General features: G+C 43.1%; 1 protein-coding gene across 25 annotated transcripts in view; it reads right to left on the reverse strand.

Moving 5' to 3' along the window:
- Positions 1-5,514: 5,514 nt before the first annotated feature.
- The window catches only part of LOC121582711 (formin-binding protein 1), a 117,589-nt gene continuing 103,503 nt past the window's right edge, over positions 5,515-19,600 (reverse strand). For 5 of the 25 annotated variants that reach the window (XM_041898735.2, XM_041898729.2, XM_041898737.2 and 2 more), the window contains exons 11-18: positions 18,187-18,195; positions 17,490-17,504; positions 17,127-17,162; positions 14,703-14,812; positions 11,421-11,553; positions 10,948-11,078; positions 10,671-10,843; positions 9,120-10,482 (exon numbers count right to left, since the gene is read on the reverse strand). In XM_041898735.2, coding sequence (XP_041754669.2) covers positions 10,304-10,482; positions 10,671-10,843; positions 10,948-11,078; positions 11,421-11,553; positions 14,703-14,812; positions 17,127-17,162; positions 17,490-17,504; positions 18,187-18,195 — 786 coding nt within the window. In that variant the 3' untranslated portion in view covers positions 9,120-10,303. The other 20 variants (XM_041898742.2, XM_041898745.2, XM_041898751.2 and 17 more) reach the window with 13 other exon arrangements.

Genomic DNA, 19,600 nt, shown 5'->3' on the forward strand with positions numbered 1-19,600 from the left:
TGGGATAATGGTGTTGATGTGAGCCATGACCAGCCTTTCAAAGCACTTCATGGCTACAGACGTCAGTGCTACGGGTCGGTAGTCATTTAGGCAGGTTATCTTAGAGTCTTTGGGCACGGGGACTATGGTGGTCTGCTTGAAACATGTTGGTATTACAGACTCAGTCAGGGACATGTTGAAAATGTCAGTGAAGACACTTGCCAGTTGGTCAGCACATGCTCGGAGTACACGTCCTGGTAATCCGTCTGGCCCTGCGGCCTTGTGAATGTTGACCTGCTTAAAAGTCTTACTCACATCGGCTACGGAGAGCGTGATCACATAGTCATCCGGAACAGCTGGTGCTCTCATGCATGCTTCAGTGTTGCTTGCCTCGAAGCGAGCATAGAAGTGGTTTAGCTCGTCTGGAAGTCTTGTGTCACTGAGCAGCTCGTGGCTGTGCTTCCCTTTGTAGTCTGTAATAGTTTTCAAGCCCTGCCACATCCGACGAGCGTCAGAGCCGGTGTAGTACGATTCAATCTTAGTCCTGTATTGACTCTTTGCCTGTTTGATGGTTCGTCGGAGGGCATAGCGGGTGGGTGTTGCTATGGTGACCAATGAGCTAAGATAAGGCAGGGATTTGCCTAGCAGTGATTTATAGATGGCCTGGAGCCAGTGGGTTTGGCGACGAATATGTAGTGAGGACCAACCAACAAGAGCGTACAGGTCACAGTGGTGGGTAGTATATGGGGCTTTGGTGACAAAACGGATGGCACTGTGATAGACTACATCCAATTTGCTAAGTAGAGTGTTGGAGGCTATTTTGTAAATGACATCGCCGAAGTCAAGGATCGGTAGGATAGTCAGTTTTACGAGGGCATGTTTGGCAGCATGAATGAAGGACGCTTTGTTGCGAAATAGGAAGACGATTCTAGATTTAACTTTGCATTGGAGATTCTTAATGTGAGTCTGGAAGGAGAGTTTACAGTCTAACCAGACACCTAGGTATTTGTAGTTGTCCACATACTCTAGGTCAGACCCGTCATGAGTAGTGATTCTAGTCGGGTGGGCGGGTGCCAGCAGTGTTCGATTGAAGAGCATGCATTTAGTTTTACTAGTGTTGAGGAGCAATTGGAGGCTACTGAAGGAGTGTTGTATGGCATTGAAGCTCATTTGGAGGTTTGTTAACAGTGTCCAATGAAGGGCCAGATGTATACAAAATGGTGTCGTCTGCGTAGAGGTGGATCTGAGAGTCACCAGCAGCAAGAGCAACATCATTGATATACACAGAGAATAGAGTCCAAGAATTGAACCCTGTGGCACCCCCATAGAGACTGCCATAGGTCCAGACAACAGGCCCTCCGATTTGACGCATTGAACTCTATCTGAGAAGTAGTTGGTGAACCAGGCGAGGCAGTCATTTGAGAAACCAAGGCCTGCCAATAAGAATGCGGTGGTTGACAGTGTCGAAAGCCTTGGCCAGGTCGATGAAGACGGTTGCACAGTACTTTCTTTCCTAACTGCTTGTGTATATTGGTTCCTGACTTCCCTGAAAAGTATGCTAATGCAGTACGCCACAGGATGTTTTTGTGCTGGTCAAGGGCAGTCAAGTCTGAGGAGAACCAGGGGCTATATCTGTTCTTAGTTCTGTATTTTCTGAATGGGGCATGTTTATTTAAGATTGAGAGGCAATTACTTTTAAAGAACAACCAGGCATCCTCTACTGACGGAATGAGATCTATATCCATCCAGGATACCTGGGCCAGGTCAATAAGGAAGGCCTGCTCGCTAAAGTGTTTTAGGGAGCGTTTGACAGTGATGAGGGGTGGTCGTTTGACCGCGGACCGGTTACGGACGCAGGCAATAAGGCAGTGATCGCTGAGATCCTGGTTGAAGACAGCGGAGGTGTATTTAGAGGGTAAGTTAGTCAGGATGATATCTATGAGGGTATCCATGTTTACGGATTTAGGGTTGTACCTGGTAGGTTCGTTGACAATTTGTGTGAGATTGAGGGCATCTAGTTTGGATTGTAGGATGGCCGGGGTGTTAAGCATATCCCAATTTAGGTCACCAAGCAGTACGAACTCTGTGGATAAATGGGGGGCAATCAATTCACATATGGTATCCAGGGCACAGCGGGGGGTCTGTAGCAAGTGGCAACAGTGAGAGACTTATTTCTGGAAAGGTGGATTTTTAGAAGTAGAAGCTCAAACTGTTTGGGCACAGACCTGGATAGTATGATAGAGCTCTGCAGGCTATCTCTACTGTAGATTGCAACTCCACCCCCTTTGGCAGTTCTATCTAGACGGAAAATGTTGTAGTTGGGGATGGAAATTCCAGAATTTTTGGTGGCCTTCCTAAGCCAGGATGCAGACACTGCTAGAACATCAGGGTTGGCGGAGTGTGCTAACACAGTGAATAACTCAAACTTAGGAAGTAGACTTCTGATGTTAACGTGCAGAAAACCAAGGCTTTTACGGTTACAGAAGTCAACAAATGATAGCTCCTGGGGAGTAGGAGTGATACTGGGGGCTGCAGGGCCTGGGTTAGCCTCTACATCACCAGAGGAACAAAGGAGGACTAGAATAAGGATACGGCTAAAGGCTTTAAGAACTGGTCTTCTAGTGCGTTGGGTACAGAGAATAAAGGGGGCAGATTTCCGGGCGTTGTAGAAAAGATTCATGGCATTATGTACAGACAAGGATATGGAAGGATATGAGTACAGTGGAGGTAAACCTAAGCGTTGGGTAACAATGAAAGAGATACCATCACTGGAGGCACCGATTGAGCCGGTCTCGGCGTGTATGGGGGGTGGAACAAAGGAACTATTTGAGGCAGTTTGAGAGTGACTTGGGGTTCTACAGTGAAATTGTATAATAAGAACTAACTGGAACAGCAATAGACAAGGCATATTGACATGGGAGAGAGGCATAAAGCAATCAGAGCTAAGACAACAACTGGTAATGGCGATAAAGTTTGGGCTGAGGCTAAATAGAATAAACAGGACAGGGTACCGTATAAAGGAACAGTCCAGCAGGCATCAGCTGTGCAGCTGAGTGATCGTAAGGTCCAGTGAACAGCAATATGTGAGTCCGAGAGCAGTTCAAATTGGTGCTTCAGCACAGCGAGCAGGAAGCACGGTTGTAGTTTGTGTGTGCTAGCGGGCCGGGGCTAGCAGATGGATCTTCGTGGTGGTCGCAACGGGAAGCCTGTTGAAACCACAGACGATTACGTCGGCAGACCAGTCGTGATGGATCGGCAGGGCTTCGTGTCGACTCTAGGAGGTCCCGTCCGGTTGACAGAGAGGTAGATAGCTGGGAGATGTGCTTGACTCAAGGCTAGCTCAAGGCTGATTAGTCAACAACAACAATCCGATGTTCTGGGTGAAAACCGCTAACGGTGGCTAATAGCAAGTAGCTAGTTAGCTAGTTAGGTGGCTAGCTAGTTTCAACTGGAGATTCTAGATAAAGGTGAGTAAATAATAGAATCCGTTCCACATTGAGTGAGGTGGGTTGCAGGAAAGTATATTTAGTAGAAGGATGAATAGTGTGATAGGGAAATATATACGTAAAATAAAATACAAAATACAAAAAAACAGGCTATTTACATGGACACACAAGAGAACACGGCCACACTGCTACGCTATCTTGGAAGACAATCAAGTGGTCATATGTTCACCCATCAGACTATTCTCAATTTAATCTTGTCTTTACTAATATGTAAAATTATTTTTGATTTAGAATGGCCCATTATGAAATGGGCAGGAACAGGGGCAGGGGAAAAAAGACATGTCATCTGTATGCACTCAAATAGGGAATGGAGGCCAGGCGCTTTTCCCGCCGGTCCCTTTTGTAGGCTACTTCGGTTTTATAGCGGAGCATGTGCTTAATATGAGCAGCTGAGAAATAAATATAATAACACTTATTTCACTCCACACATCAACCACTGTTTGAGGAGCATGCACTCGCTGCCAGACAGGTGATATTCCGCCCAAACTCCGTATGCCATGAGCTCTCCAACCTTGTTCCTGCAGCTACCCAGTGCTTCATTTAGGAAACCAAGTGAAATCTGTTCAGGAACATAGCAACGAAACATACTTTTGGCCATGTAGCGTATGTGGACACCCCTTCAAATTAGTGGATTCTGCTATTTCAGCCACATCCGTTGCTGACAGGTGTATGAAATCGAGCACACAGCCATGCAATCTCCAACATTGGCAGTAGAATGGCCAGTACTGAAGAGCTCAGTGACTTTCAACGTGGCACCGTCATAGGATGCCACCTTTCCAACAAGTCAGTTCGTCAAATTTCTGCCCTGCTAGAGTTGCCCGGGTCAACGGTAAGTGCTGTTATTGTGAAGTGGAAACGTCTAGGAGCAACAACGGCCCAGCCGCGAAGTGGTAGGCCACAAAAGCGCACAGAATGGGACTGCCAAGTGCTTAAAAATCATTGCTGGAAGCAACATCAGCACAAGAGCTGTTCGTCGGGAGCTTCATGAAATGGGTTTCCATGGCCGAGCAGCTGCACACAAGCCTAAGATCACCATGCGCAATGCCAAGCGTCGGCTGGAATGGTGTAAAGCTGGCCGCCATTAGACTATGGAGTGATAAATCACGCTTGACCATCTATCTGGCAGTCCGATGGATGAATCTAGGTTTGGCGGATGCCAGGAGAACACAACCTGCCCCAATGCATAGTGCCAACTGTAATGTTTGGAGGAGGAATAATGGTATAATGCTTCCCACAGTTGTCAAGTTGGCTGGATGTCCTTTGGGTGGTGGACCATTCTTGATAAACACGGGAAACTGGTGCGCCTGGCACCTACTACCATACCCTGTTCACTTAAATCCTTTGTCTTGCCCATTCACCCTCTGAATCTCAAACATTGACAATCCATGTCTCAATTGTCTAAAGGCTTAAAAATCCTTATTTAACCTGTCTCCTCCCTTCATCTACACTGATTGAAGTGGATTTAACAAGTGACATCATTAAGGGATCATAGCTTTCACATGGTCAGGCTGTCATGGAAAGAGCAGGGGTTCCTAATGTTTTGTACACTCAGTGTATGTTTCACTGTAAGCCTGCTAACTCAGACCACTCACACAATGAAGAAAAATAGTAATTTGTTATTTTTTCCAACATGTATTTTATTGGCACAGTTAACACAATACAAAGTATTCAGTGCTCTGAAACACAAGCATATACCAAATGGAACACAAACAAAAGTGCAAAACACACCATTTGGCGGACTTTACAAACAAACAAAAAAAGTCTTAGCAAAGCAGAGAAAAAAAAGTAACGGTAAGGCCTTTAATAGTTAACCTTGAAAATATACTTTTTATTTCCTTTTTTTGTCTTAGTTTAATCCATATTTATTTATTCATTTATTTATATATATTCTCTCTAATTTCAACAAGCCATTTTCTTCTGTACAGGTGCGCTGCGGCACGGTGCACTGAGGCCTGGATGGAGGTCTGGGTTGGTCTCAGTCGAGAGTTAGGCAGATTCTCCTCTATACTGGCTCTCTTCTGAGTGGGTATGTCTGTGTCTCTGTCTGTCTGTCTGTCTGTCTGTCTGTCTGTCAGTACAGAGATGCACCTTCTGATGGTCTGCATGAAAATCTGTTTTGCCTTCTCACTTCTCACAAACAAACAAAACAACTGCCAAGTCAATATCTACACTAGTCAAAATAAGAGCTGGGCGGATGGGAATAGCAAAATGAAACTTTGACCTGATCTGGTTCTCGGCCACAAAACATACAGATTTGCGCTGCTTGTCTTTTATATTATGTCAAGTAACTGGGACTCCACATGGTGATGGATCACTGTTCATTTGTGGTTCTGGTGATAATATACATGGTTTGCATTGATACAATTTCAGTTGCTGCTCTTTGAAATGTTGCTTGAGTAATAATACTGGAATAAAAAAAAGTTTCAAAACACTCCTAAGGCAGAGTCCCAAATGGCACCCTATTCCCTACATAGTGAAATTTTGACCAGAGCCTGATCAAAAGTAGTGCACTATATAGGGAATAGGGTGCCATTTGGGACACACCGGAGGCTAATGACATCACTAATTGCTTCATTACACAAAACAATATTTGTGTTTTTCATTACTTTATCTTCAGTGACTTCAGGCAGATCAAACAACTGGTTTCATCATCAAGTGGTTTGTAATTCAGGTGCAACAGTTTTCTAGCTAGAAACTAGCTACAAATTAAAAAGCTCCAATCTCTTCGACCGAACACTGTTAAAAAATCATTACAAAATTAAAATGTTATGTGCATTCAAGAAAGGGAAACAGTGGACATCATCATCATCTCTGTAGACATTGTGAGTAATTTACCTTCACCACCTTTATAAAAAAACGAGACGTCTCGACCTATTCAACATACCACAGATAATAGAATGGTATCTTACTCCCCCTGATTACTGCACTGTTGGGTAGAGCATGCAAGTTAAGCATTTCACTGTACTTGTGCATGTGACAATAAAACTTGAACTTGTTTTTAGATTAAGTGGTAGCTAGGATCAACCCAGTTAAGGCCCAATAGGAAGTCTGTCTCGTTTCATATTCAGTCACATCATTGTGGAGAAGGTGTGTGGATCACAGTATACAATACTTCCACATTCAGTAGTAAGTGGCCCATGCAAATTACATGAACATTTTAAAATCATCTTCAAGTTCTCTTCCGGGGGACACTGTCTGTCTGTTGGATATACAGTGGAGACGTGAAACACCGCAGCATGTATCCACAGGATGAGGCTAGTGGAAGCTAACGACCGCTTGCCTTCAACACACTTTTCAAACACGTACAATGTCAGCCAACAACATTACATACATACATATATTATAACAAATGGACAAATGAAATGTTTTACTGTATGCATGATATCATTCAGAAACAGACGTTTTGGAATCCCACATTTTCTTCTCTTCCGGTAATGAGATTTGAGCTGGAGGAGTTACTCTGAGGGATACACTCACTGTTATAAACACAGGTAGGTGAACATGCTTTCAGAGACGACGAACAGTCAAACAGCAACAAAATAAGGAACAGCTAGTAGATGATCCACAGGCACAGAACCCAAAAGGTGACAAATAAACTAACTGGTTAAGAAGTGTAACAGGCCATGGGGGTTAACTGAAACAAAAAAGGCCAGGCGACAGGGGCATAAGCCAGCCCCCTGAGCCAAGCGGGAGGGGGCGAGCCAAGGAGGAGACAGGGCAAGCATGCACACCGCACGCACCGCCTGAGAGATGCCCCACCCTAAGCTGTGACATGGCGCTCAACACAGTCAATGACCAGCGGCTGACACCTGCGGGGGATGGGTCTGTGGAGGGGAGGGGTGTGGCCAGAGAGGAACAGATGGGATGCCAGTAACAACACATGATGGTATGGTAGGGAGAGAGAGAGAGTGCAGGTGAGTGAAGTAATGAAGTAAAGTGAACCTGTCCCCAACCTCTCTCGGTCCTGGAACTCCCAGTCCTGTCCCAGTCAGGGATGGAGGGTGTATGGGGGATTTACATTATAAATGAACCTCACTCATACAGATGACCAATCGGCCCATGTTCTGTTTTTCAGTCCGTTTGAAACCTGCAAAATATGGAGTCAGAGAGTGGAATGAATATGTTGTTTCCATGGAAACTCCATGTGATGCTGGATCTGGACGATGATGGCTCTGAGTCAATGAGTGTGTGAAAGATTCTGCAACTGCATCCACCTGATTGATTTGGATGGGAGTGCGGACTGGAGAGGGACATGGTTGGCTTCCTGTCCTGCTCTCCTGTCTGGTGGGATGGTGTGTGTGGGGTGTAGTCGGGGGCAGATTGTGTTGCTTCGAAGCTGGTCCCGGCCCGGTCTCTGACCACACCCTGCCGTGCTTTAGGAGTGGGGGTTGGGGAGGAGTGGCAGGGGAGCGGGTTGGGACTCGGGGCGTGGGGGGCATTCGAGGTGAGCGAGCCAACAGCTGCCATGGTAAAGCCGCATAGCGGAAGCTGAGTTAGTACATCGAGAAGCAAAGCTTTGCAGAGACAAAAGAAGCTAAATGATAAATGGGTAATAACCTATCAAAAAATAAAAGATTTACGGGCTCTCAATTTGGTTTGTTTTTCTCTTATTGTTGCTTCTGGTCAGAGACCGGTGCAGAAGGAGAGAACTCTACAAATGTATCGGGTTGGAAATTGAGATGCATCATAGGTCTCCTGTCTTTGCCTCGGTCATGTCGCTCTCTCTTTTTGACTTTCTGACCGTAAAGGAACGTGAACGTGGTCGCTCTGTCTCCGAGGCTGCTTGCCCTGCTATTCCTGAGCCAGCCTCTCACACTTTTAGGAATCTGCAATAAAAAATAAAAATAATAACTAAATAACACGTTAGAGAATCTCAGGGAAAGAAAATGTAGTTCACATACTAAGTGAGAGTTGGAAAATGCCAACTATTCTTTGCATTCGTCTTTGAAGGAAATAATATTGTTCTGTAGTCAGATAACTATCTAATCCAGAGAACCCATGAAGCTCCTTCTCTCTGGCTTTAATATCAGTTGCTGTACCTTCAAAATCGAATCTTTTGATTCGGCTACTGTTTCTAAATGTCAGTCTTGTGTGTGAATCTATCATTTCCAAAAACCAAGAGACACTTACGCTTGTAACAATGTCAAACATGCACCAAAACATGTTATGTAAAACATAAAATGACTACAAACTGAACATGCCTCACATTTAATTTGGACCCCGGTTTGGGGGGATAATGTTGTGTTATTAGCACTGACAGAAACGGGATTACTTTACCGCTTGAGGAGAAAGGGTTGTGAAGGCATATTTGTTGAGCTTTTTGACATTTGACAAAGTTGGAGTCTCATCCAAAAGACCTTTTGGGCCTGTTTGCACAATTCAGTAATCTTCAAAAGATAAATGCCTGGATATTTTAGAGGCATAAAACAGTTTGGCAACACCATACTTTAACACAGATCAAGCTTCTCAAATGGACTCATCTGCACAGGGGTGCTACTCAAAACCCATGCATGAGCTGGCAACCAACCAAGCACCAACGTTCCAATCAGCCCCACAACAGTCCGTTCTCACAATGTTATCACCGAGAGAGGGAACATGGTGGTACAGCTCATTCTCAATCCTGTATTCCTGCATGAAAAGAAAGGCCCAGAAGAGTCCAAAACATTATTATATATATATATTTTTTATGAAGTAGCCTCTTTCTTGGACCTTTTAGTATGTGATTGGTGCATCTTGACTGTACAGGAGTGAGACAATCTAAGGGAGAGGGGTTGTTATTCAAAGCAATATATTTGTCATGAGTGAGCGCTAAAAGCCCAATGACGTACAGCATGTAGTCATTATGCAGAATCACTAACTTCTCATTTGCATATTTCTACATTGTACAATCTTGCATGCTTTACTACTGGGGACAGCAAGCAACTGGTGTTGATTATTTTTATTTTTTTTACTATCCTGTGGTTTTATCCCCCCCCAAAAAAAGTTTATTTGAGAGCCTATATTAGTTCTCTTCAAATATCACCTCTGTGTGGGAAGCTGATACAGTCCATCAACAACTTACGTCAGTCAAACACAGGTACACACACAAACTTACATTTGCCATTTTGTTTTCATCCTGACCTCAACTCTAGTCTACCTTTGAAGCCAGTGGCTATGATAAAATATACCTTTGAGGTCAGTTGATTACATGTGTCCGGGGAGAAAAAAATGGTGGCAGATTCAGAAAGTTGGGGAAATATGGCTCCATCCATATCAAGAACAAAAAGACAGCAACACTCATTGAAATCATCATTACAACTAGTCTGATTCCCATTGAGTTGACTGGAGAGGTAATGACAGTGCTCCCGGCTGGCCACTAGGTGACCCTAAAGCAAATAAGAGAGGATTCTCTCAGAACCAGTGGGAAAACAACGCTCCGGGGTGAAGTTTCCCCTAGGAACAGATCTAGGAGTAGCTTCCCCAAACCTAACCTTCACCTTTCTAGGGGAAAATTCAAAACTGACCCAAAATCAGCATCAAGGGATAACTTGAACTACAACACCACCTCAGTGCATGGGGCCGGTCTCAGCTATGTGGTTTCTGTATGTTTTCTTCAATGTTTTGAAGAAGTGATAGAAAGGATGGGTATGGACACCTCTCTACAGAACCCTGTCAGAGCCAGATGGAGATTCTGATTGGTCCATCTTTCAGAGAGGGAGAGAGTGGGAGGAGTCTACTCTGGTCTGACCAACCAGTAACCATCTACCATCACCCTCACTCCTCCCATCTTCTCTCACCAAAGCCTTCTCTCATCCCATCCCAAAAGAAAACCCCTTCAGTTAAATGTATGTCATAGCACCTTTGGCGTTTGTTTCTAAAAACACCTCGACGTAGGACGTGGGAACGTAGCCTTCTTCCTCTTCGTTCCTGCGGACCCTCGTCCAGCCGTCACCTTTATCCTGCTCTATTACATACAGAAGCTCTCCTTCTGTCACTGAGATAGTCCCCTCATTATGACCTGAGGGAGAGAGAGAGAGAGGGAGGAGGAACAGAAGGAGGAAGGGAGAGGGGGAGGAAGAGAGAAATGGAGGAGGGAGAAAGTGTAAAAAAAAGGTGGAAAAGTCTTATTGTTGGATTTCTCTCAAATAGTGAAATAGATGTGCCAGCCCACATTACCCGTGTTGTTGTCTCTGATTGGTGTATTACCTGTTAAAGGTGTATTACCTTCAAATGGGTAGATGGCTTTACAGGTGCCGATGGTGGGCAGTGTCTCCTCATCCCCATCGTCAAACTCATCATCAAACTCTGGAGTGTTGGCTATGGCCACCTTAACCTGAGTCTCTGAACTCTGCTCCTCTGTGTAACTGCCATCCGGGCTGCTCAAGGACCGACACACACACACACACACAGTAACTATAGCAACCTCACAACATAAACTAGAAAGCTGTGTTGATTAATGGAGTGTGTGTTGTGTGTACTGTACCTCTCTCTGTCCTGTGCACAGTTGTTGGCGACCGTGGTGCTGTTGCTGTTCTGTGTCTCGTACAGACCACTCTGTCTCCTGGAAGGGTCACTCTTCCACGGTAACCTCCCCTCCACCTCCGCCAGCCATCCCTGGTAGGGACACACAGACATACACACACATACGTTAGGGTTGTGAGATGAGATCTGCTAGTGTAGTTCAGTCCAGAGTTATATGGCCTTGTTCTAAGGCTCCTCTCTCTTACAGAACCAGAAGACACAGTGGGCTGCCAAGGCAGTGCATATTCTCCAAACAAGGAAGAGGAGCAGCTAGTCTGTTGGACCCAGGAGTACTCTGCTGTTTGTCCAATAATGATGTACTGTCTTAGCAAAGCCAAACACCATTACTATGATACTAGCAACACACACAGTCCGTCCAGCATCTATAAATAAATTAATGTCTGGGATAGGTCAAGAGGGTTTATGATGACTCACCTCGAATTTCTGCATCTCGGACTGTAGTTTCTCGATGTTCATTGCTATCTCTGCTAGCCGGGGGTCCACACTGGCAGGGTCTCCCATCTGTGGATTCTTCTCATACACACCCTTCATCTTAGTTAGGGCATCTCTGATGGAGGGACACAGAGAAAGAGACATTAACTAAGGTCATTGTCACAAAATCGTCTGTAGCGTCCGAACGGTTTGGCCTACAAACTATTATGACCCCTCTATTGAGAGGCACATGTCAGTTGTTTTGCTCTAGGACGCCCACAGGCCTCACAAGACTCATCTGAAGGTCCCCCTGTACCAGTCTGAAAAAGTAATGGAAGTATATAGTACCAGTCAAAAGTTTGGACACACCTACTCATTCAAGGGTTTTTCTTAATTTTTACTATTTTCTACATTGTAGAATAATAGTGAAGACATCAAAACTATGAAATAACACATATGGAATCATGTCGTAACCCAAAAAGTGTTAAACAAATCAAAATATATTTGATCAAATAGCCACCCAGCTTTGCACACTCTTGGGATTCTCTCAACCAGCTTCACCTGGAATGCATTTCCAAAAGTCTTGAAGGAGTTCCCACATATGCTGAGCACTTGTTGGCTGCTTTTCCTTCACTCTGCCGTCCGACTTATCCCAAACCATCTCAATTGGGTTGAGGTCAGGGGATTGTGGAGGCCAGGTCATCTGATGCAGCACTCCATAACGCTCCTTCTTGGTCAAATAGCCCTTACACAGCCTGGAGGTGTGTTGGTTCATTGTCCGGTTGAAAAACAAATGATAGTCCCACTAAGCCCAAACCAGATGGGATGGCGTATCGTTGCAGAATGCTGTGGTAGCCATGCTGGTTAAGTGTGCCCTGAATTCTAAATAAATCACAGACAGTGTCACCAGCAAAGCACCCCCACACCATAACACCTCCTCCTCCATGCTTTACGGTGGGAAATACACATGCAGAGATCATCCGTTCACCCACACCGCGTCTCACAAAGACACAGCGGTTGGAACCAAAAATCTCAAATTTGGACTCCAGACCAAAGGACAAATTTCCACCTGTCTAATGTCCATTGCTCGTGTTTCTTGGCCCAAGCAGGTCTCTTCTTCTTATTGGTGTCCTTTAGTAGTGGTTTCTTTGCAGCAATTCAACCATGAAGGCCTGATTCACACAGTCCCCTCTGAACAGTTGATGTTGAGATGTGTCTGTGACGTGAACTCTGTGAAGCATTTATTTGGGCTGCAATTTCTGAGGCTGGTAACTCTAATGAACTTATCCTCTGCAGCAGAGGTAACTCTGGGTCTTTCATTCCTGTGGCGGTCCTCATGAGAGCCAGTTTCATCATATCGCTTGATGGTTTTTGCGACTGCACTTGAAGAAACTTTCAAAGTACTTGAAATGTTCTGTATTGACTGACGTTCATGTCTTAAAGTAATGATGGACTGCCGTTTCTCTTTGCTTATTTGAGCTGTTCTTGCCATAATATGGACTTGGTCTTTTACCAAATAGGGCTATCTTCTGTTTACCACCCCTACCTTGTCACAACACAACTGATTGGCTCAAATGCATTAAGAAGGAAATAAATTCCACATATTAACTTTTAAGAAGGCACACCTGTTCATTGAAATGCATTCCAGGTGACTACCTCATGCAGCTGGTTGAGAGAATGCCAAGAGTGTGCAAAGCTGTCATCAAGGCAAAGGGTGGCTATTTGAAGAATCTCAAATATAAAATATATTTTGATTTGTTTAACACTTCTTTGGTTACTACATGATTCCATATGTGTTATTTCATAGTTTTGATGTCTTCACTATAATTATACAATGTAGAAAATAGTAAAAATAAAGAAAAACCCTTGAATGAGTAGGTGTGTCCAAACTTTTGACTGGTAGTGTATATGGATACTCTTTAGTGACAAAAATAAGGGTTTAAATACATATATTTTTTATTTATCTCCTGAGTGGCGCAGTGGTCTAAGGCACTGCATCGCAGTGCTAACTGTGCCACTAGAGATCCTGGTTCGAATCCAGGCTCTGTCGCAGCCGGCCGCGACCGGGAGACTCATGGGCGGCGCACAATTGGCCCAGCGTCATCCAGGGTAGGGGAGGGAATGGCCGGCAGGGATGTAGTTCAGTTGATAGAGCATGGCGTTTGCAACGCCAGGGTTGTGGGTTCGATTCCCACGGGGGGCCAGTATAAAAAAATAAATAAAAAATAAATAAATAAATGTATTCACTAACTGTAAGTCGCTCTGGATAAGAGCGTCTGCTAAATGACTAAAATGTAAAATGTAAATGTAATTTAAAAATCCTGATCTTCCTTATATCTCTCAGATAAAGGACAGACACTTCAGAACAAACTTCCTTTAGATTTTTTTTGGGGGGGGACTATCTGTTGTTCCATGTAGTGAATCGGTTATTCAATGCGTTTGTATTCTCATCAAATAATTTTTGTATATTTTTGGGGGGATACTTCAAGTGGTCTTAAAATGTAAAATCCAATAGCAAAATTATCCTTGGTATGACCTTCTTAAAACAATTCCAGATAGCTTAGTAGAACCCTCCGCCCAGCTTAGACATGGCTTAGAGCGTTTAGTGCCAAAAAATAAGGGGTTAAATTCATGTAAAAAATAAATAAAAATAATAACAAATATTTCCTGGTATTTCTTATATCTCTCAGATATAGGACAGACACTTCTGAACAAACTTCCTTTTTTTTGGGGGGGGGGGGTCTATCTGTTGTTTTATGCAGTGAATCCGTTATTCAATGCATTTGTAGTAAGGCCAAAAATAATTGTTCATCAAATATTTCTTTTTTATATTTTGGGGATACTTCAAATTCAAAATAAAATAGCAAAATGACCCCCCCTCTGATGGGTTAATAACAATCAGACACAAACAAATTAGAGACAAATTTACAACTCCTTGGTTGGGTCTGAAGCTTTCTTGAGGCTTAAACTCCTTTTTTAAAGGAAAAATCCACTCAAAAACTATTTTGTATTTGTTTCATTACTTCACTGTTAATACAATCCAAAAGTTTTTGCATGTTTTCAAGATATAGGATTTTCAAGAAGCAAAGTGTCACTTGCCACATCACGATGATGCATTTTGCGTCATATGATGGATTTTGCATCATCACCGCAGTTTTACTGGGGACATTTTGTTTCCACAACAGGGCTGACACTAAAGGGAGGGAGTCTTTGGGGAGGAGTTAGGACATCATTTCCAAACAAATATGGCTGAGGCTTATGTTGAAGACATAGACACAAACTTACTTCTGGTCCATCTCTTTCTGGATGTCCTTATTTATGTCATCTATCTTGGCCTGAAGCTTCTTTCTCCTCTGCTCTGGGGGCAAGTGGCTGAAGTCCTCCGGTCCAGAGCCCTGATAGAGAGAGAGAGAGAGAGAGAACGGGAGCGAGAGAGGGGGAGATAGGAAGACAAGTTGGAGGCAAAGTGAGTTTCAGGAGCCTTGTACATCCTGTCTGTAAATGTGTGAATATACAGAATAACATCTTCTAATATCCCTCTCGGATGTTCAGGCTCTCTATCTAACACTAGGATCCTTTAGGTGCAGTATCCCCCTTACAGTAAAGCCAATTAAATGAATTCCCCACCATTGAGGGTTGTGTGTCAGATAGAGTTATGGCGGCTGGTTAACCAGAAGGAGATACTGCAGCACTAGTCTACCACTAACCCTCTGAGCTCTGGGGGGGGTTCTCTGTAAGAAGGTAAGCCCTACAACCACCTTTCACCTATTCAGTCCCAAGCCTCAAAAGATATTAGGCTGTATCACTTCATATCCAGTCAAATCACATTTCTCTGTGCATATTCATAACTGTCAAGAGAGAAGCTGACTTCTGTTTAAAGGAGGTAGTGTTTCTGAAATGGACTGTGGGGCCATTTGAGGGCAGACGGTATAATGTTTCCTGATGAAGGAGATTCCTGGATAGAATACATATCGATCATCTCTGATGATGGTGAGTCATTCTTTCTGTTCTTTACTCGGCTCGGCCTGCTCCACTTTCCAAAATAACAACCTGCCTTTTGTGTATTGTATATGCTGCAGTTCAGAGATACAGCACTTGGTAGTGCTATTTGGTCAGGTTCTTTACAAATGCATGTATTACAATTCAATAACTGGATAATTGTAGAATGACTATCAATTTAGAGTAACCCACTGGAATGGTTATTTACTGTGGCATTCCTCACATGTTCATATATTATTGATGTAAGATTTGACCTTGCAGTAATATTATGGTATTTGTCTGATCATGTGCTTGGACTGGATAGGTTAAGGCTCAGACAATACTCAGTTGTAACATAGCAGAACCAAAGGTCAACATCCTACTGGCCAGGGGTCAAAGGTCACTGGAGTTTACTGGTATGTAAGCCAATAGAAACACAGCAGCAGGCTAGGCTACCATGGCGATGACCTTCCTTACCCCATCTCTCTGCACCGCTGTGCAACACTTACCAACAAGACAACATGCAACACAACAAACAGGTTTCATTCAACATGCTCTTGATTATGCTCCAAACAATACTTGTATTATTTATATAAAATAGTTAATCACAAGAATAAAGAACAACATGCTTGCTATTGATTTCTGTAGATGTTGGTAAAAACGAAATACTCCACACCACTCACAAGACAAGATGCTATACATATGCTTTTTTTTACCAAGTAACTTACCTGTTCAATATAAAGTTCACACTCAGATATACATTAAAATCTACTTGATTTCATTTAATCACTGTTGACAGATCATGATAATTTCTCATCTCTACCCAAAGGATTTGACATGCATAGTTGACCATTCAATAATTATTACTACACACAAAGTTATGAACTAATGATTATCATGGCTTATGTTATTGTGATAGACTAAGGAGATCTACAATAATTTCAGGGCAGTTGATTATAATTGATCAATCCAAATTCTTCACAGGGCTCGAAATGTAGAGGTCTAGATAATTCATCAAAACATTACAAGGAACATAAGTACTGACATAGATGGGCTTTGAAAAAGGTTTCTTTCTAACCTCGTCCGCCAGCCAGCTCTCTCTCTGTAGCAGTTGAGCCTGGAGATGAGGTTAGTTTGTACCTGACAGACCAAAAAGTTCCCATTTCCTTTGTTCCCATCTGTTCTGCATTTCAGTGGAAAATACTTGGTATTCCTGGAAGGCTCAGCATCGTCTGGATGTTTTAGTCTAGCTCTTTTTTTGTGCCATTAATTTCTACATCAGAACCTCTGAGTCTTGCAGCTAATTCTGAACAACATCATCTTTAGAGCGCTGCATCGTGAGTGAACTGCTAAATTACCATTCAGTAAAAGCTGCATCTATCTCTCATCTTTAATTCTATCTACCCTCTATCTTTATCAGCTATGATTATGATTTATCTATTGGAATCAGCTATGATTATGATTTATCTATTGGAATCATCTATCTTTGATTCTAATGATTATGGTGACAGATCAAAGGGAATGGAACTAACAGACTGACAGACAGAACTAGGTTCAAAATACTATCTAAAAACATTTCAAATCCTTCAGCTGTGCTTGATTGAGCTTGTCTGTTGCAATGAAAGGATTAGAAAAGTCACTTAAGTTAAAGGATTTCAAAGATTTCAAATAGTACTTGAAACCCAGTTCTGACAGACGGACATACAAAACAATAACAGTAATTCTGATCACCTCAATCAGATTCCGGACGTGGGAATTGAGTGTGATCTGCACAGAGCACACAGGCACAGTGGGGAAGACAAAACAAACAAGACACACACACACACACACACACACACAAACACACACACAACAACAAAAACAAAATGAGACAACAAGGGTCTGTAAAATCCATCGTCATGTCACAACAAAATGAATAAATAAGTCCGGACAAATTGAACTGAACACAAGCAACGGTCACACAGAATTCTCAACCATGTTTGTGTTACTAGAAGGACGTGCACGCTACGCTTAGAATGCGGTTCATGCCACTACGGTCATGCAGTGTTACGGTCATGCAGTGTTACGGTCATGCAGTGTTACGGTCATGCTTACCAGCTTGAGAGAAAGCTTCATGGGAGGAAGAAGGGAGAGGGAAACGGCAGGAGAGAAAGAGAACAGACAAGTCAGACAACAGCAGAATAACATGTAGCATTGGTCATGTTTCCCCCTGGCATGGCATGCACATGGATATATTGATAACAAAGCAGCTTCTTAGCCAAACTTCCCAATATGAAATGAGGTGGGTTTTTATGCTGGAAAGGGGAATGTAGAAGTCCTAGATGTCTTGTATGATATATTGCTGAGCATTGATCATCAAACCCACACCAAATCTGTCCCTGTGGTATTGACCAAGGTGATAACCAGCGCTTTCAAAACCAAACAGCAAATCCATAGATCCATCAGGTATGAGAGCATTTGTGAACATGACAGATGAGATATGAGAGGTGCTAAGGGTCTGTGGTTCTTTGCAGATGCTGGCTAGTTCGGATGCCCTGTATCCCACAGTTTGTTCTGATTACAATGGAAAACAAAGTTTGCATTACCACAGCAATAGGTCATGCCAAGACAATACCTGGTCATTCTCAGGACTCTTTTAATGTCTTCCTGAGCCCTATTTATTGTCTTTATAACGTATGGTTCTGGTTAACTTTTTTCTAATTTGGCCAAGTTCAAAGTCAGGTTTCAGGGATGAATGAAAAAATTAGAAAATCGTTTTAAATGACTTGAGGTGATATGGAATCCAACTCACAAGTCTAGACTGCACAGGACAGCAAATGAGAGCGAGCAAAGTGAGAGAAGGAGAGAAGAGCGAGATGGAGAGAGATGGAGGGAAACAGGAGGTCAGATTAGAGGATGATTCCACAACCCTCTCCTCTTCCCTTCCTGCATCCCTCGTTTCTGCCCCCACAATGACAACATTGTAACAGCAGGGCGCGATAGCAGCATGTGTCACAGCTAAGCATGATGACAGTTCACATGTTCACAGAGGCAGTGTGTATGTTTCAAACAGTGACTGGACATTCACTCCTAGGAGAGGTTAGCCTGAGTCTGTTTGTGCCAATCTGAGTTGGCAAAAGAGCATAAACAGACTGGCACTCAGGCTAGGGAGAAGTTGCTCCTAGATTCAAAGCTATACCAGGACCTATAGTAGTAACCTTCTGTGTCAATAAGTTCAGTAACATAAAAGTACAACCATAATTAATTAAGTTCACCTTCTTCAATGGTTAATTGAGGGGGAGGGGTCTTGCAAAGAAACCATTATTTATTATTGATAACTGTTTAATTAAAGGACAATTAAGGCAAATTATAGATAAAAAAAGAGAACTGGAAAAATAATGTAAGGCGGAAAATAGGTTTATGTTAATTGCTTTGGTTTAATTGCACATGCAGTGATGTCACTATTAAAGATCATTAGAGCTCATTGTTATAATAATAATAATAATAATATGCCATTTAGCAGACGCTTTTATCCAAAGCGACTTACAGTCATGCGTGCATACATTTTTGTGTATGGGTGGTCCCGGGGATCGAACCCACTACCTTGGCGTTACAAGCGCCGTGCTCTACCAGCTGAGCTACAGAGGACCACGTTAGCTCCATACTTTAACACAGTGGGTCACTCCAGCTTGAATCACTGTAATTACTTATTATGAGGATGTAGTTTGTATGACATAAAGAAGAGATACTTTAAATAGCTACAGTGAATGACTTGTAATCCAGTTAAGAGCTCACAGGCTGCACTCAGGAGCCAGGATGAGGCTGGGCTATACTCACTTTAGTCCTGTAATCAAGTCATCCACCTGGAATGGCCCGGGATCAGCCTCCCCATAGTGCCTATTTATCCCTCTCTGTACACTTCTCTACACTTAAAATGGTTCTCACGTTTGTTATTTTCTTCAGGGAAATATAGTCAAATTCCTGCTGGGTATATATAGTCAAATCCTGACTTAGCAGACATCCCAGACAGACAGGTGTATCTACAGGTACATAGTCACACATGGTCTATTTACTGTACATACAGGCTATGGTGCAATGGTGGCAGCACACAGAAAGAAGGAGAGATGAATTCTGGGTAGACTAAACTTCCTGAAAGTGTAACGAGCACCTCAAACCCAATGTTGCGCACGCCAAAAAGTAATATATAGGAGCGAACGGTGGGGTGA

This window comes from Coregonus clupeaformis, chromosome 15 (genome assembly GCF_020615455.1).
Source record: "Coregonus clupeaformis isolate EN_2021a chromosome 15, ASM2061545v1, whole genome shotgun sequence".
Classification (NCBI taxonomy): Eukaryota; Metazoa; Chordata; class Actinopteri; order Salmoniformes; family Salmonidae; genus Coregonus; species Coregonus clupeaformis.